This window comes from Heptranchias perlo, chromosome 35 (assembly GCF_035084215.1).
Source record: "Heptranchias perlo isolate sHepPer1 chromosome 35, sHepPer1.hap1, whole genome shotgun sequence".
NCBI lineage: Eukaryota > Metazoa > Chordata > Chondrichthyes > Hexanchiformes > Hexanchidae > Heptranchias > Heptranchias perlo.
Genome location: NC_090359.1, coordinates 10,193,123 through 10,211,728, shown reverse-complemented (window position 1 = coordinate 10,211,728; position 18,606 = coordinate 10,193,123). Strand labels below are relative to the sequence as shown.

Sequence of the window (18,606 nt, the reverse complement as noted above, 5' to 3'; positions counted from 1 at the left end):
GTAAAAAGGAATGTGGTTGTAGTAGGCGACAGTATAGTTAGAGGGACAGACACTGTACTCTGCAGCCAGGAGCATGACTCCCGAAGGCTGTGTTGCCTACCCGGTGCCAGGGTTAAGGACATCTCCTCAGGGCTGGAGAGAAACTTGGAGTGGGAGGGGGAGGATCCAGTTGTTGTGGCCCACGTAGGTACCTTCAACATAGGTAGGACTAAGAAAGAGGTTCTGCTGGGAGAGTTGGAGCAGCTAGGGACTAAACTAAAAAGCAGAACCACAAAGGTGATAATCTCCGGATTATCACCTGAGCCACGAGCAAATTGGCACAGGGTAAATCAGATCAGAGAGATGAACGCGTGGCTCAGAGATTGGTGTGGGAGAAGGGGGTTTCGATTCATGGGGCACTGGTACCAGTACTGGGGAAAGAGGGAGCTGTTCCGTCAGGACAGGCTTCCCCTGGGACCAGCGTTCTGGCAAACCAAATAACTCGGGCCGTAGACAGGGCTTTAAACTAAATGGGGGTGGGGAGGGTTCAGGTGGGGGGAAATTTAGAATGTGGAAGAGAAAGGACAAGGAAGGAGTACAGGGAGGAGATAGACAGAGTGTGTGAGGAAGGGACAGAGCGAACAGACATAAGAGTGCACCAGCAAATGGGGTCAGAGTCGGGAAAAATGATAAAAAGACAAAATTAAAGGTTCTTCATCTGAATGAGTGCAACATTCATCGGAAGATAGACAAATGAATGGCACAAAGAGATAAATGGGTTTGATCTAGCGGCCATTACTGAGATGTCGTTGCAGGGTAACCAAGGTTGGGAACTTAATGTTCGAGGGTACTTGACGTTTTGAAAAGAGAGGCAGAATGGAAGAGTGGAGGGTAGGGTAGGGTGGGGTGGGGGTAGCCCTGATAATAAAGCATGATATAAGGACAGTGGTGAGAAAGGACCTCAGCTCGGATGATCAGGATGTAGAATCAGTCTGGGTGGAGATAAGAAATAACCAGGGGCAGAAAACACTGCTGGGAGTAATTGATGTTGTGTCTTTGGAATTCCAAAAGGCATTCGATAAGGTGCCACATAGAAGATTACTGCACAAGAGCTCATGGTGTTGGGGGTAATATACTGGCATGGATAGAGGATTGGCTAACAAACAGAAAACAAAGAGTCGGGATAAAAGGGTCATTTTCAAAATGGCAATCTGTAACTAGTGGGGTGCCGCAGGGCTCAGTGCTGGGGCCTCAACTATTTACAATATATATCAATGACTTGGATGAAGGAACAGAGTGTCTTGTGGCCAAATTTGCTGATGATACAAAGATAGGTGGAAAAGCAAGTTGTGATGAGGACACAAAGTGTCTGCAAAGGGATATTAACAGGTTCAGCGAATGGGCAAAAATTTGGCAGATGGAATATAATGTGGGAAAATGTGAAATCATCCACTTTGGGAGGAAAAATAAAAAAGCAAAATATTATTTGAATGGAGAAATACCACAAAATGCTGCAGTACAGAAGGATCTGGGTGTCCTCGTACATGAAACACAAAAAGTCAACATACAGGTGCAGCAGGTAATCCGGAAGGCAAACGGAATATTGGCCTTTATTTCTAGGGGGATGGAGTATAAAAGCAGGGAAGTTATGCTACAACTGTACAGGGTGCTGGTGAGACCACACCTGGAGTACTGCGTACAGATCTGGTGCCCTTATTTAAGGAAGGACATACTTGCATTGGAGGCAGTTCAGAGATGGTTCACTGGGTTGATTCCAGGTAGGGAAGGGTTGTCTTATGAGGAAAGATTGAACAGGTTGGGTCTATACTCATTGGAGTTTAGAAGAATGAGAGGAAATCGTATTGAAACATACAAGATTCTGAGGGGACTCGATAGGGGAGATGCTGAGAGGATGTTACCCCTCATGGGGGAATCTAAAACTAGGGGCATAGTCTCAGAATAAGGGGTCGCCCGTTTAAGATGGAGAAGAGGAGAAATTTCTTCTCTCAGTGGGTTGTGAATCTTTGGACTTCTTTACCCCAAAAAGCTGTGGAGGCTGAGTCATTGAATACATTCAAGGCTGAGTTAGACAAATTTTTCATCGGCAAGGGAGTCAAAGGATATGGGAAAAGGGCGGGAAAGTGGAGTTGAGGTAAAATCAGATCAGCCGTGGTCTCATTGAATGGCGGAGCAGGCTCGAGGGGCCGAATGGCCTACTCCTGCTCCTATCTCATGTTCTTAAGAGGTGCAGGCTGCCTTTAAGAGGTGTGAGCCACTCACCCGAGATTTCATCCCCACCATATTTACAGTACAGAAACAGGCCATTCGGCCCAACAGGTCCATGCTGGTGAAGTGGAGAGAACGGAAAAAATGGAGAGACGGATGCAGCTCGGGCTCCACACCGTGCATCAATCAGGTAAATTAGGTTGCAGCACCAATCTAACGTGCTGGCTGTGTCGGTACCACCAGGCACGGGCTAATCGCACACCGTGATACCCAGGCCTGGATTCGGGGGTTAACCAACTTAACCCCCATAGTTATCAGCTCCTAAGAAAATAAGACTCGTTGAAGGAGAGTAGTCTGGAGAAACTACATAGCCTCTTAAACATCAAGTTATGTTAACTATACAACTCAATGTGGCCACCCTGTTCCCATATCCCTTTATTCCCCTTTCCTTCATCTCTCTGGCCTGGCCCTCAGTGTTTACCTGCTCCAGGTTCCTTATGGCGTTACTCCCACCCCATTGGTGAAGTTTCGGTGTCGGAGTGAGATCAGTGTCGAGGAGATTCCTGGCCCAGGTTCTCTGTGCCCCTCCATGTAAAAGGTTTCTCCTGCTCCCTGTCCGAAATTTCTTACATTCAATCTAACAACTAGACCCCTCGATCGTTACAAACAGTCTGCTTCTATCTACTCGGTCCCACAAGGAGTAGTTGAGGTGAATAGAGTAGATACATTGAAGGGGAAACTGGATAAACACATGAGGGAGAAAGGAATAGAAGGATATGCTGATAGGGTGAGATGGAGTAAGTTGGGAGGAGGCTCGTGTGGAGCATAATCACCAGCATGGACCTGTTGGGCCGAATGGCCTGTTTCTGTACTGTAAATACGGTGGGGATGAAATTGGGCCGACGAGCGCCCAATTTTCTGGCGCTATGCAGCCAACTAAGCCTCGAAGATGGAGTCCGAGATGCGTGCGCACACTGCCGACGGGCAGCGCGCAGGACGCCATCTTGGTAAAGGGGTTTGCTCACGCACCTGACGACCGCCAGCAGCATGTCGAGTAAGGCAATCATGATGTGAATCAGTGTGCAACGCTGATTTAAAGGGACCGCTGCTATTTTGGAACTCCACACTCCAGCCAACGCACGGTCTCAGCCTCACAAAGCTGAACAGGACGTGACGGGCATGAAGGACCCCCCCACCAGCGTTATTTAAAGGGATGGTGAAGTAATTACAGGTTAATTGCTGGATTATTGCTTCTGGCTGCTGGTGCATTTGTACCTGTTTTTGGAGGTTTCCGACACGTGGATAAAGTTTCGATACTCTACAGGGAGCGGCCTGGCTGGCCGACAGGCAACAGCAAGGGCACTGGCGGGGTGGCAGTGGTGGGAGCAGGAATGCTGTCATCCTGAGAGAGGGCAGCGGGTTCGTGACCCATGGAGCCCACTGCCACTCGCTGCCTCCTGCTATGCGCCACCTTCTCCTGCAAGAAAGCGGGACGTGTGTTGGTGAGTGTTTGGGTGACGTGGCTGTCATGGTTGAATAGCTACCTGTGTGTGTGTGTGTGTGTGTGTGTGTGTGTGAGAGAGACCTGTGGGTGTGCGGCTTGCAACAGTGATAATGCGTGAGGGTGAGTTGAAGCCTTTGAATGGTTGAGTAGCAATTGAGTTTGTTGGTAGGTGGGAGATGGGGGGTGTTGTTGGAGCTGCTCTCATCCAGGCAAGTGGAGAGTATTCCATCACACTCCTGACTTGTGCCTTGTAGATGGTGGAAAGGCTTTGGGGAGTCAGGAGGTGAGCCACTCGCCGCAGAATACCCAGCCTCTGACCTCCATGTTGTGTACATGTCCAGTGTTACCTCTCCTCCCCAGCAAACCCCTCCCATTTCTCCCCTCTACCCCGTCCCTCCTGAAAGTAGCGGAGGGTGAACCTGCTCAGAGTTGCTGCCGCTCCAGCCCTGGGTCTTTGGCCCGATTAGGTGGGTGAGCAGGGTTGTGCCATCTTTCCGCTGGGGTTAGGGGGGGAGCGGAGCACTGCAACTCCCGGGGATTGACCTCTCTCCCCCCCCCCATTATAACCTGACACATTGACCCTTCCGTCCTGCCCCGTTAGCTAGTGCCGTTACATCTACATAGAATCATAGAAAGGTTACAGCACAGAAGGAGGCCACTCGGCCCATCGAGTCCGCGACTGTGACACCACTGGACCATGTCTATCACTCACCTTCCATAATCTTTTCCAGGCTTTCCACAATGTCCCGGAACCCAGCGTCTGGGAAGCAGCAACTCGTCCAGGACTCTCGGCGATGGCGCCCACCCCTCTAACTATCGAGTCTCCTGATGATACTCTATTCCTAACTGGATGGCTAACCTCTGCCCTTGGACCATCTCATGGCTTTTGGACCCACTGTAATCCAGTCGATGGTCCTACACAGAGTCCTCGTCCACCCCATGGGAAGTCCGGGATATCACCTTGCTGGAGAGGTTCTTTTCCCTGGAAGTTCCCGCTCTAGTCTGTAGGCAGCCTCCACTCCTTCCACTATCCCTATCATCTCGCTAAGCTCTCAGCGAGGTGACTACCCTCTGGAAGCCTTGCTCCAAAAACCTCTCTCCCTCCCAGACGTGTCCGATTGTCTCCAACTCCACCTCAAATTCTGAGGGCTGGAGCCCACATAACCTCAGTCGGGGACACTCCCTGCAGATGTGTGCGCCTGAGTCAACATCTGCTCCTGAGACTCCCACGTCCCATCGGTCCCACCCATCGTTCTCCCTTCCTGTGCTCAGAGTCTTACTATCCATGTTCGTTAAGTTTTAAATTTATATTCTTTATCTACTTATAAGTACAATGTAACCTCTTTACCCTTCCTTCCTGCTTTGTTCCTAATTCCCACTCAAGCCAAATTCCCATTTTGGAAGTACTGTCCTCCCCTAGTGCCCACCTCCCCCCTGTGCCCACCTCCCCCCTGTGCCCACCTCCCCCCTGTGCCCACCTCCCCCCTGTGCCCACCTCCCCCCTGTGCCCACCTCCCCCCTGTACTCTGTGCTCAGAATGGTATGTTATTTGCACAGCACAGAAGGAGGCCATTCGGCCTATCGTGCCTGTGCTGGCTCTTTGAAAGAGCTATCCGATCAATCCCACTCCCCTATGCTTTTCCCAGAACCTTTGAAATTGGTTCTTGTATAAATATGTACCCGTTTCCTTTTGAAAAGTTATTTTGAATTCTGCTTCTCCCCGTTTCTGTTGAGACAATCCACATCCCAACAATCTTCCACAGTGTGCTTTCCTGATCTCTCCCTTTATTGTTTTGGTGATGACCGTAAATGTATGCCCTCGAGTTACCGACTGGTGGAAATAGTCTCCCTTCTCAAAACCCCTCTTCACTGAAGCACCTCGATCAGATCTCCTCTTACCCCCCCCCCCCGCTTTGCTCTAATGAAAACAGCCCCAGTTACTCTATAAATTGGCTGCCATCCTGAGGTTGTGAAAGGCGCTATATAAATGCTAATCATTCTTTGCTGTGGTTACTATTTTCCAATTATTCTCCTACTCTCACTTGATACATTTTTTCCCATTTCCCAGAACCAAATCAACCAATATCTCTTTCCTTGTCAGACTATAAACACACTGATTTAGATGTGATCTGAAAACCATTTGACCATCTTTATTCCAGTCTATCGTACCCTGTTGCCTCTCTCTATCAACTGTCTGCAGATAAGAACAAACATCAGAACATAAGAAATAGGAGCAGGAGTAGGCCAATCGGCCCCTCGAGCCTGCTCCGCCATTCAATAAGATCATGGCTGATCTGATCCTAACCTCAAATCTAAATTCATGTCCAATTTCCTGCCCGCTCCCCATAACCCCTAATTCCCTTTACTTCTAGGAAACTGTCTATTTCTGTTTTAAATTTATTTAATGATGTAGCTTCCACAGCTTCCTGGGGCAGCAAATTCCACAGACCTACCACCCTCTGAGTGAAGAAGTTTCTCCCCATCTCAGTTTTGAAAGAGCAGCCCCTTATTCTAAGATTATGCCCCCTAGTTCTAGTTTCACCCATCCTTGGGATCATCCTTACCGCATCCACCCGATCAAGACCCTTCACAATCTTATATGTTTCAATAAGATCGCCTCTCATTCTTCTGAACTCCAATGAGTAGAGTCCCAATCTACTCAACCTCTCCTCATATGTCCGCCCCCTCATCCCCGGGATTAACCGAGTGAACCTTCTTTGTACTGCCTCGAGAGCAAGTATGTCTTTTCTTAAGTATGGATCTCCCTCTCTCTCTCTCTCATCTTCGCTATTTAGAAGCCTGTAATGCACACACTGAACTCATAGAATCTTACAGTATGGAAGGAGGCCATTCAGCCCATCGTGTCTGTGCCGGCTCTTTGAAAGAGCTATCCAATTAGTCCCACTCCTCTGCTCTTTCCCCATCGTCCTGCAAATATTTCCTGTTCAAGAAAGGAGAGAGGGACAAAACTGGTAACTACGGGCCAGTCAGTCTAAGGTCAGTGCTGGGAAAACCACTAGAGACCATTGTCAAGGACAAAATTAATTCTCACTTGGAGAGGCATGGGTTAACAAGGAACAGCCAGCACGGATTTCTTAAAGACAAATCATGTCTGACTAACCTGATTGAATTCTTTGATGAAGTAACAGAGAGGGTTGATGAAGGTAGTGCAGTAGCTGTTGTATATATGGACTTTCAGAAGGCATTTGATAAAGTGCCACATAATAGACTTATTTGGAAAACAGAAGCCCATGGGATTAAAGGGACGGCGGTAACTTGGGTACGTAATTGGCTAGGGGAAAGGAAGCAGAGAGTCGTGGTGAACGGATGTTTTTCTGACTGGACAGAAGTATGCAGTGGGGTCTCCCAGGGGTCGGTATTAGGACCATTACTTTTCTTGTTATATCAAAATGACCTGGATTTGGGTTTCAGGACCACAATTTCAAAGTTTGCGACTGATACAGGACTTAGCAACGTAGTAAATAGTGAGGAGGATAGTAGCAGATTTCAGGAGGACATAGACAGACTGGTAAAATGGGCAGACACAGGGCAGATGCAATTTAAGACGGAGAAGTGTGAAGTGATGCACTTTGGGAGGAACAACACGGAGAGGCAGTATAATCTAAATGGGACTATTTTGAGGGGAGTGCAAGAGCAGAGGGACCTGGGGTACAGAGTCACAAATATTTGAAGGTGGCAGGGCAAGTTGATAAGATGGTTAAGAAAGGGTATGGGAAACTTGGCTTTGTAAATAGGGGCATTGAATACAAAAACGAGGAAGTCATGCTGAATCTTTACAAATCACTGGTTAGGCCTCAGCTGGAGTATTGTGGACAACTCTGGGCACCGCACTTCAGGAAGGATGTCAAGGTCATGGAGAGGGTACAGAGGAGGTTTACCAGGATGGTACAAGGGATGAGGGACATCAGTTATGTGGAGAGGTTGGAGAAGCTGGGATTGTTCTCCTTGGAGCAGGGGTTAAGGGGAGATTTAATAGAGGTGTTCAAAATCAAGAGGGGTTTTGATAGCGAGTAGGGAGAAAGTGTTTCCTCTGGCAAGTGGGTCGGTAACCAGAGGTCATAGATTTAAAATAATTGGCAAAACATCAAGAGGGGAAATGAGGAGAAGTTTTTTTTTTCATACAGAGAGTTGTTAAGATCTGAAACACACTCCCTGAAAGGGTGGTGGAATCAGATTCCATGGGAATTTTGAAAGGGCAATTAGACATATACTTGAAGAGGACTAATATGCAGGGTTATGGGGAAAGAGCTGGAGTGTGGGACTAAATTGGACAGCTCTTTCAAAGAGCTGACACAGGCACGATGGGCCGAATGGCCTCCTTCTGTGCTGTAAGTTTCTATGTTTCTATGGCTGTAAGAATTTATCCAATTCCCTTTTGAAAGTTACGATTGAATCTGCTTCCACCACCTTTTCAGGCAGTGAATTCCAGATCAGAACAACTCGCTGTGCGTAAAACAACAATTCCCCTCCGGTTCTTCTGCCGATTAACTCTACAATTCAAATTATCGGTAACAATATCACCTGGTGCATTTATAATAAACCCTTTCAGGCCTCTTAGAATTGCTGACACAGGATGTGACAAGCAGTCATTTCAAGGCACGTGTGAATAGACTGGAGAAGCTGGGGTTGTTCTCCTTACAGCAGAGAAGGTTGAGAGGAGATTTGATCGAGGTGTTCAAAATGATGAGGGGTTTTGATAGAGTAAATAAAGAGAAACTGTTTCCAGTGGCAGGAGGGTTGGTAACCAGAGGACACAGATTGAAGATAATTGGCAGAAGAACCAGAGGGGAGATGCGGAGAATTTTTGTTTCACACAGCGAGTTGTTATGACCTGGAATGTTCTGCCTGAAAGGGTGGTGGAAGCAGATTCAATAGTAACTTTCAAAGGGGAATCAGATAATGGGATCAGGAGGGATAATTTCCAGGGCTATGGGGAGAAGATCAGGTGGAGAATGGATTGATTGGATAGCTCTTTCAAAGAGCTGGCACAGACATGATGGACTGAATGGCCTCCTTCTACGCTGTAAGATTCCACCATTCGGTAAGACCTTTTCTGCTTGGGCCCACAATGTCCTTCACCAACGTTTCCCGTTTTTGAAAGCCAAGGTAGCACGACTGACCGATTGGTTAAATCTCTGTTCCTTCGTCTCGACAGGACTCCTGCTCAAATCCTTGAGCTTCCCAAGAAAAACTGACGACAGTTATGTCATCGTCCAGCTGGAGGAATCAGTCGAGCTCAGAGCCTTCACCCTGTGCATGAAGGTACGGAGTGACTCTCAGCCCACCACATCTGTCTTCTCTTACGCAACCAGCGATCACCATAACCAGATACTACTGGAGTTAAGTAGCGACCATCTGAGGTTGCACTTGGCAGAGGAACAGGTTGAGTTCAAGATTCCCAGAGTTTTGGTGGGATGGACCCCGCTCTGTGTCACCTGGGACTCGGAGTCAGGAAGAGCGGCTGCCCGGGTGGACGGTTTCCGCACTGCTTGGAAGTTTCTCGGCCAGGGGAAAGCTATTGTTCCAGGGGGAGTTCTGGTTCTGGGGCAAGATCAAGATAAAGTGGGAGGGGGGTTTTCCAAGGAGCAGAGCTTTGTGGGAGAGATGACCGATTTGAACCTGTGGGACACTGTGCTACGCAGCAGTGAGATACCGACGACCAGCAGGAGACGACAAGGGAATGTGATAAACTGGGTGAAGATCAGATACGAGATAAAAGGGACTGTGCGTATCGAGGCTGAAGATGAGTAGAACAGTCGTGCTGCTACAGAAAAATGCACCAGGAAGAAACAACAGCACAATGTCAAAATAGTTAAATCATGATGTAAAGCCAGTCTCTTATCAACGTTTGTTGGAAACAATGTAAACCCACCATTGGTCACCATTCAAGTCATTAAATCTGTAAATTCACCTCCCACTCTCTGGTGTTTTGTGTCACATCTGTCCATACAGATAGAACAGGGTACTTTCTAAATGGTAAAAAGTTAAAAACAGTGGATGTCCAAAGGGACTGAGGGGTTCAGGTACATAGATCATTGAAGTCTCATGAACAGGTGCAGAAAATAATCAAGAAGGCTAATGGAATGTTGGCCTTTATATCTAGAGGACTAGAGTACAAGGGGGCAGAAGTTATGCTGCAGCTCTACAAAACCCTGGTTAGACCGCACCTGGAGGACTGTGAGCAGTTCTGGGCACCGCCCCTTCGGAAGGACATATTGGCCTTGGAGGGAGTGCAGCGTAGGTTTACTAGAATGATACCCGGACTTCAAGGGTTAAGTTACGAGGAGAGATTACACAAATTGGGGTTGTATTCTCTAGAGTTTAGAAGGTTAAGGGGTGATCTGATCGAAGTTTATAAGATATTAAGGGGAACGGATAGGGTGGATAGAGAGAAACTATTTCCGCTGGTTGGGGATTCTAGGAGTAGGGGGCACAGTCTAAAAATTAGAGCCAGACCTTTCAGGAGCGAGATTGGAAAACATTTCGACACACAAAGGGTGGTAGAAGTTTGGAACTCTCTTCCGCAAACGGCAATTGATACTAGCTCAATTGTTAAATTTAAATGTGAGATCGATAGCTTTTTGGCAACCAAAGGTATTAAGGGATATGGGCCAAAGTAGGGTATATGGAGTTAGATCACAGATCAACCATGATCTTATCAAATGGCGGAGCGGGCACGAGGGGCTGAATGGCCTCCTCCTGTTCCTATACTGTGTAGGGGTTGCGGTATTGGGAGTAATAGGGGGCGGGGTCACACACATCCAATTACTCACAAGTTACAACATGGAAACAGGCTGTTCGGCCCGACCAGGCCATGTCGGCATTGAGCCTCCACACCAGCAAATCGTTCGAATTGCCTTGACCCCCCTCCTGATCCAATATCCCTTCAGACGCTTTTCCATCATCCACTTGCCCACTCTCATCGAGAATGTTGATGTAGTTTCTGCCTCGGCCACGAGCCCAGGAAGTGAATCCCACAGCCTCAAAACTCTGTGCATCAAGACGTTTCTCCTGCCTGAATCTCAGCAATTTAATCTTGTGTCCATGGCGCCTTGTTCCAGATCCCGAGCACGAGTGGGAAATAGTCTCGATCCACCCCGTCCAGTCCAGACAGAATTTTAAACACTTGTTTCATATCGTCCCACAACACACGTTGTTTTGATGATAAGGCCCCACATTTTCAACTATTTCTTCATATTACGATTCACATTGAGACAGAGAGAAAGATAGAGAGAGATCCCATCGACCATTTGAATCAACTGATGCTCTGACGCTGCGAAACCCATTTGCCCATCTCCGCTCTCCCCATCTTCATCTCCCCCTCCACACAACCCAAACCCTAAACCCTCATCTCCCCCTCCTCACAACCCAAACCCGAAACCCTCCTCTCCCCCTCCTCACAACCCAAACCCTAAACCCTCCTCTCCCCCTCCTCACAACCCAAACCCAAAACCCTCCTCTCCCCCTCCACACACCCCAAACCCTAAACCCTCCTCTCCCCCTCCACACACCCCAAACCCTAAACCCTCCTCTCCCCCTCCTCACAACCCAAACCCAAAACCCTCCTCTCCCCCTCCACACACCCCAAACCCTAAACCCTCCTCTCCCCCTCCACACAACCCAAACCCAAAACCCTCCTCTCCCCCTCCACACACCCCAAACCCTAAACCCTCCTCTCCTCCTCCACACACCCCAAACCCTAAACCCTCCTCTCCCCCTCCACACACCCCAAACCCTAAACCCTCCTCTCCCCCTCCACACAACCCAAACCCAAAACCCTCCTCTCCCCCTCCACACACCCCAAACCCTAAACCCTCCTCTCCCCCTCCACACACCCCAAACCCAAAACCCTCCTCTCCCCCTCCACACAACCCAAACCCTAAACCCTCCTCTCCCCCTCCACACAACCCAAACCCGAAACCCTCCTCTCCCCCTCCACACAACCCAAACCCTAAACCCTCCTCTCCCCCTCCACACAACCCAAACCCTAAACCCTCCTCTCCCCCTCCACACAACCCAAACCCGAAACCCTCCTCTCCCCCTCCACACAACCCAAACCCTAAACCCTCCTCTCCCCCTCCCCAAACCCTAAACCCTCCTCTCCCCCTCCACACAACCCAAACCCTAAACCCTCCTCTCCCCCTCCACACAACCCAAACCCAAAACCCTCCTCTCCCCCTCCACACAACCCAAACCCGAAACCCTCCTCTCCCCCTCCACACACCCCAAACCCTAAACCCTCCTCTCCCCCTCCACACACCCCAAACCCTCGTCTCCCCCTCCACACACCCCAAACCCTAAACCCTCCTCTCCCCCTCCACACACCCCAAACCCTAAACCCTCCTCTCCCCCTCCACACACCCCAAACCCTAAACCCTCCTCTCCCTCACCACACACCCCAAACCCTAAACCCTCGTCTCCCCCTCCACACACCCCAAACCCTAAACCCTCCTCTCCCCCTCCTCACACCCCAAACCCTAAACCCTCCTCTCCCCCTCCACACACCCCAAACCCTAAACCCTCCTCTCCCCCTCCACACACCCCAAACCCTAAACCCCCCTCTCCCCCTCCACACACCCCAAACCCTAAACCCTCCTCTCCCCCTCCACACACCCCAAACCCTAAACCCCCCTCTCCCCCTCCACACACCCCAAACCCCAAACCCTCCTCTCCCCCTCCACACACCCCAAACCCTAAACCCTCCTCTCCCCCTCCTCACAACCCAAACCCTAAACCCTCCTCTCCCTCTCCACACACCCCAAACCCAAAACCCTCCTCTCCCCCTCCACACACACCAAACCTCAAACCCTCCTCTCCCACTCCTCACACCCCAAACCCTAAACCCTCCTCTCCCCCTCCACACAACCCAAACCCGAAACCCTCCTCTCCCCCTCCACATACCCCAAACCCCAAACCCTCGTCTCCCCCTCCACAAACCCCAAACCCTAAACCCTCCTCTCCCTCTCCACACAACCCAAACCCGAAACCCTCCTCACCCCCTCCACACACCCCAAACCCTAAACCCTCCTCTCCCCCTCCACACACCCCAAACCCTAAACCCTCCTCTCCCCCTCCACACACCCCAAACCCTAAACCCTCCTCTCCCCCTCCACACACCCCAAACCCGAAACCCTCCTCACCCCCTCCACACACCCCAAACCCTAAACCCTCCTCTCCCCCTCCACACACCCCAAACCATAAACGCTCCTCTCCCCCTCCACACACCCCAAACCCTAAAACCTCCTCTCCTCCTCCACACAACCCAAACCCTAAACCCTCCTCTCCTCCTCCACACAACCCAAACCCGAAACCCTCCTCACCCTCTCCTCACACCCCAAACCTCAAACCCTCCTCTCCCCCTCCACACAACCCAAACCCGAAACCCTCCTCTCCCCCTCCACACAACCCAAACCCTAAACCCTCCTCTCCCCCTCCACACAACCCAAACCCTAAACCCTCCTCTCCCCCTCCTCACACCCCAAACCCTAAACCCTCCTCTCCCCCTCCACACACCCCAAACCCTAAACCCTCCTCTCCCCCTCCACACACCCCAAACCCTAAACCCTCCTCTCCCCCTCCACACACCCCAAACCCTAAACCCTCCTCTCCCCCTCCTCACACCCCAAACCCTAAACCCTCCTCTCCCCCTCCACACACCCCAAACCCTAAACCCTCCTCTCCCCCTCCACACACCCCAAACCCTAAACCCTGCTCTCCCCCTCCACACACCCCAAATCCTAAACCCTCCTCTCCCCCTCCACACAACCCAAACCCGAAACCCTCCTCTCCCCCTCCACACGACCCAAATCCTAAACCCTCATCTCCCTCACCACACACCCCAAACCCTAAACCCTCCTCTCCCCCTCCACACACCCCAAATCCTAAACCCTCCTCTCCCCCTCCACACAACCCAAACCCTAAACCCTCCTCTCCCCCTCCACACACCCCAAACCCTAAACCCTCCTCTCCCTCTCCTCACACCCCAAACCCTAAACCCTCCTCTCCCTCACCACACACCCCAAACCCTAAACCCTCCTCTCCCCCTCCACACAACCGAAACCCTAAACCCTCCTCTCCCCCTCCACACAACCCAAACCCTAAACCCTCCTCTCCCCCTCCACACACCCCAAACCCTAAACCCTCCTCTCCCCCTCCACACAACCCAAACCCTAAACCCTCCTCTCCCCCTCCACACACCCCAAACCCTAAACCCTCCTCTCCCCCTCCGCACAACCCAAACCCTAAACCCTCCTCTCCCCCTCCTCACAACCCAAACCCAAAACCCTCCTCTCCCCCTCCACACACCCCAAACCCTAAACCCTCCTCTCCCCCTCCACACAACCCAAACCCAAAACCCTCCTCTCCCCCTCCACACACCCCAAACCCTAAACCCTCCTCTCCTCCTCCACACACCCCAAACCCTAAACCCTCCTCTCCCCCTCCACACACCCCAAACCCTAAACCCTCCTCTCCCCCTCCACACAACCCAAACCCAAAACCCTCCTCTCCCCCTCCACACACCCCAAACCCTAAACCCTCCTCTCCCCCTCCACACACCCCAAACCCAAAACCCTCCTCTCCCCCTCCACACAACCCAAACCCTAAACCCTCCTCTCCCCCTCCACACAACCCAAACCCGAAACCCTCCTCTCCCCCTCCACACAACCCAAACCCTAAACCCTCCTCTCCCCCTCCACACAACCCAAACCCTAAACCCTCCTCTCCCCCTCCACACAACCCAAACCCGAAACCCTCCTCTCCCCCTCCACACAACCCAAACCCTAAACCCTCCTCTCCCCCTCCCCAAACCCTAAACCCTCCTCTCCCCCTCCACACAACCCAAACCCTAAACCCTCCTCTCCCCCTCCACACAACCCAAACCCGAAACCCTCCTCTCCTCCTCCACACACCCCAAACCCTAAACCCTCCTCTCCCCCTCCACACACCCCAAACCCTCGTCTCCCCCTCCACACACCCCAAACCCTAAACCCTCCTCTCCCCCTCCACACACCCCAAACCCTAAACCCTCCTCTCCCCCTCCACACACCCCAAACCCTAAACCCTCCTCTCCCTCACCACACACCCCAAACCCTAAACCCTCGTCTCCCCCTCCACACACCCCAAACCCTAAACCCTCCTCACACCCTCCACACACCCCAAACCCTAAACCCTCCTCTCCCCCTCCACACACCCCAAACCCTAAACCCCCCTCTCCCCCTCCACACACCCCAAACCCTAAACCCTCCTCTCCCCCTCCACACACCCCAAACCCTAAACCCCCCTCTCCCCCTCCACACACCCCAAACCCCAAACCCTCCTCTCCCCCTCCACACACCCCAAACCCTAAACCGTCCTCTCCCCCTCCACACGCCCCAAACCCTAAACCCCCCTCTCCCCCTCCACACACCCCAAACCCTAAGCCCTCCTCTCCCCCTCCACACACCCCAAACCCTAAACCCTCCTCTCCCCCTCCACACACCCCAAACCCTAAACCCTCCTCTCCCCCTCCACACACCCCAAACCCTAAACCCTCCTCTCCCTCTCCACACACCCCAAACCCAAAACCCTCCTCTCCCCCTCCACACACACCAAACCTCAAACCCTCCTCTCCCACTCCTCACACCCCAAACCCTAAACCCTCCTCTCCCCCTCCACACAACCCAAACCCGAAACCCTCCTCTCCCCCTCCACATACCCCAAACCCCAAACCCTCGTCTCCCCCTCCACAAACCCCAAACCCTAAACCCTCCTCTCCCTCTCCACACAACCCAAACCCGAAACCCTCCTCACCCCCTCCACACACCCCAAACCCTAAACCCTCCTCTCCCCCTCCACACACCCCAAACCCTAAACCCTCCTCTCCCCCTCCACACACCCCAAACCCTAAACCCTCCTCTCCCCCTCCACACACCCCAAACCCGAAACCCTCCTCACCCCCTCCACACACCCCAAACCCTAAACCCTCCTCTCCCCCTCCACACACCCCAAACCATAAACGCTCCTCTCCCCCTCCACACACCCCAAACCCTAAAACCTCCTCTCCTCCTCCACACAACCCAAACCCTAAACCCTCCTCTCCTCCTCCACACAACCCAAACCCGAAACCCTCCTCACCCTCTCCTCACACCCCAAACCTCAAACCCTCCTCTCCCCCTCCACACAACCCAAACCCGAAACCCTCCTCTCCCCCTCCACACAACCCAAACCCTAAACCCTCCTCTCCCCCTCCACACAACCCAAACCCTAAACCCTCCTCTCCCCCTCCACACACCCCAAACCCTAAACCCTCCTCTCCCCCTCCTCACACCCCAAACCCTAAACCCTCCTCTCCCCCTCCACACACCCCAAACCCTAAACCCTCCTCTCCCCCTCCACACACCCCAAACCCTAAACCCTGCTCTCCCCCTCCACACACCCCAAATCCTAAACCCTCCTCTCCCCCTCCACACAACCCAAACCCGAAACCCTCCTCTCCCCCTCCACACGACCCAAATCCTAAACCCTCATCTCCCTCACCACACACCCCAAACCCTAAACCCTCCTCTCCCCCTCCACACACCCCAAATCCTAAACCCTCCTCTCCCCCTCCACACAACCCAAACCCTAAACCCTCCTCTCCCCCTCCACACACCCCAAACCCTAAACCCTCCTCTCCCTCTCCTCACACCCCAAACCCTAAACCCTCCTCTCCCTCACCACACACCCCAAACCCTAAACCCTCCTCTCCCCCTCCACACAACCGAAACCCTAAACCCTCCTCTCCCCCTCCACACAACCCAAACCCTAAACCCTCCTCTCCCCCTCCACACACCCCAAACCCTAAACCCTCCTCTCCCCCTCCACACAACCCAAACCCTAAACCCTCCTCTCCCCCTCCACACACCCCAAACCCTAAACCCTCCTCTCCCCCTCCGCACAACCCAAACCCTAAACCCTCCTCTCCCCCTCCACACACCCCAAACCCTAAACCCTCCTCTCCCCCTCCACACACCCCAAACCCTAAACCCTCCTCTCCCCCTCCACACAACCCAAACCCTAAACCCTCCTCTCCCCCTCCACACAACCCAAACCCGAAACCCTCCTCTCCCCCTCCACACAACCGAAACCCTAAACCCTCCTCTCCCCCTCCACACAACCCAAACCCTAAACCCTCCTCTCCCCCTCCACACACCCCAAACCCTAAACCCTCCTCTCCCTCTCCACACACCCCAAACCCTAAACCCTCCTCTCCCCCTCCACACAACCCAAACCCTAAACCCTCCTCTCCCCCTCCACACACCCCAAACCCTAAACCCTCCTCTCCCCCTCCACACACCCCAAACCCTAAACCCTCCTCTCCCTCTCCACACACCCCAAACCCTAAACCCTCCTCTCCCCCTCCACACAACCCAAACCCTAAACCCTCCTCTCCCCCTCCTCACAACCCAAACCCTAAACCCTCCTCTCCCCCTCCACACAACCCAAACCCGAAACCCTCCTCTCCCCCTCCTCACACCCCAAACCCTAAACCCTCCTCTCCCTCTCCACACACCCCAAACCCTAAACCCTCCTCTCCCCCTCCACACACCCCAAACTCTAAACCCTCCTCTCCCCCTCCACACACCCCAAACCCTAAACCCTCCTCTCCCACTCCACACACCCCAAACCCTAAACCCTCCTCTCCCCCTCCACACACCCCAAACCCTAAACCCTCCTCTCCCCCTCCACACACCCCAAACCCTAAACCCTCCTCTCCCCCTCCACACACCCCAAACCCTAAACCCTCCTCTCCCCCTCCACACACCCCAAACCCTAAACCCTCCTCTCCCACTCCACACACCCCAAACCCTAAACCCTCCTCTCCCCCTCCACACACCCCAAACCCTAAACCCTCCTCTCCCCCTCCACACACCCCAAACCCTAAACCCTCCTCTCCCCCACCACACACCCCAAACCCTAAACCCTCCTCTCCCCCTCCACACAACACAAACCCTAAAACCTCATCTCTCCCTCCTCACAACCCAAACCCTAAACCCTCCTCTCCCCCTCCACACACCCCAAACCCTAAACCCCCCTCTCCCCCTCCACACAACCCAAACCCTAAACCCTCCTCTCCCTCACCACACACCCAAAACCCTAAACCCTCCTCTCCCCCTCCACACACCCCAAACCCTAAACCCTCCTCTCCCCCTCCACACACCCCAAACCCTAAACCCTCCTCTCCTCCTCCTCACAACCCAAACCCTAACCCCTCCTCTCCCCCTCCACACAACCCAAACCCTAAACCCTCCTCTCCCCCTCCTCACAACCCAAACCCTAAACCCTCCTCTCCCTCTCCTCACACCCCAAACCCTAAACCCTCCTCTCCCTCACCACACACCCCAAACCCTAAACCCTCCTCGCCCCCTCCACACACCCCAAACCCTAAACCCTCCTCTCCCCCTCCACACACCCCAAACCCTAAACCCTCCTCTGCCCCTCCACACACCCCAAACCCTAAACCCTCCTCTCCCCCTCCACACACCCCAAACCCTAAACCCTCCTCTCCCTCTCCACACACCCCAAACCCAAAACCCTCCTCTCCCCCTCCACACACCCCAAACCCGAAACCCTCCTCTCCCTCTCCTCACAACCCAAACCCTAAAACCTCCTCTCCCCCTCCACACACCCCAAACCCTAAACCCTCCTCTCCCCCTCCACACACCCCAAACCCTAAACCCTCCTCTCCCCTCCACACACCCCAAACCCTAAACCCTCCTCTCCCCCTCCACACACCCCAAACCCTAAACCCTCCTCTCCCTCTCCACACACCCCAAACCCTAAAACCTCCTCTCCCCCTCCACACACCCCGAACCCGAAACCCTCCTCTCCCTCTCCTCACAACCCAAACCCTAAAC

General features: G+C 52.7%; 1 protein-coding gene across 1 annotated transcript in view; it reads left to right on the top strand.

The window, feature by feature from the left end:
- Positions 1-9,641, top strand: part of LOC137301946 (C-reactive protein-like) — a 10,520-nt gene extending 879 nt beyond the window's left edge. Inside the window, exons 2-3 of the mRNA XM_067971666.1 lie at positions 3,530-3,707; positions 8,832-9,641. Of these exons, the coding sequence (XP_067827767.1) occupies positions 3,530-3,707; positions 8,832-9,481 (828 nt within the window). The 3' untranslated portion in view covers positions 9,482-9,641. The remainder of the gene's footprint in view (positions 1-3,529; positions 3,708-8,831) is intronic.
- Positions 9,642-18,606: the final 8,965 nt, after the last annotated feature.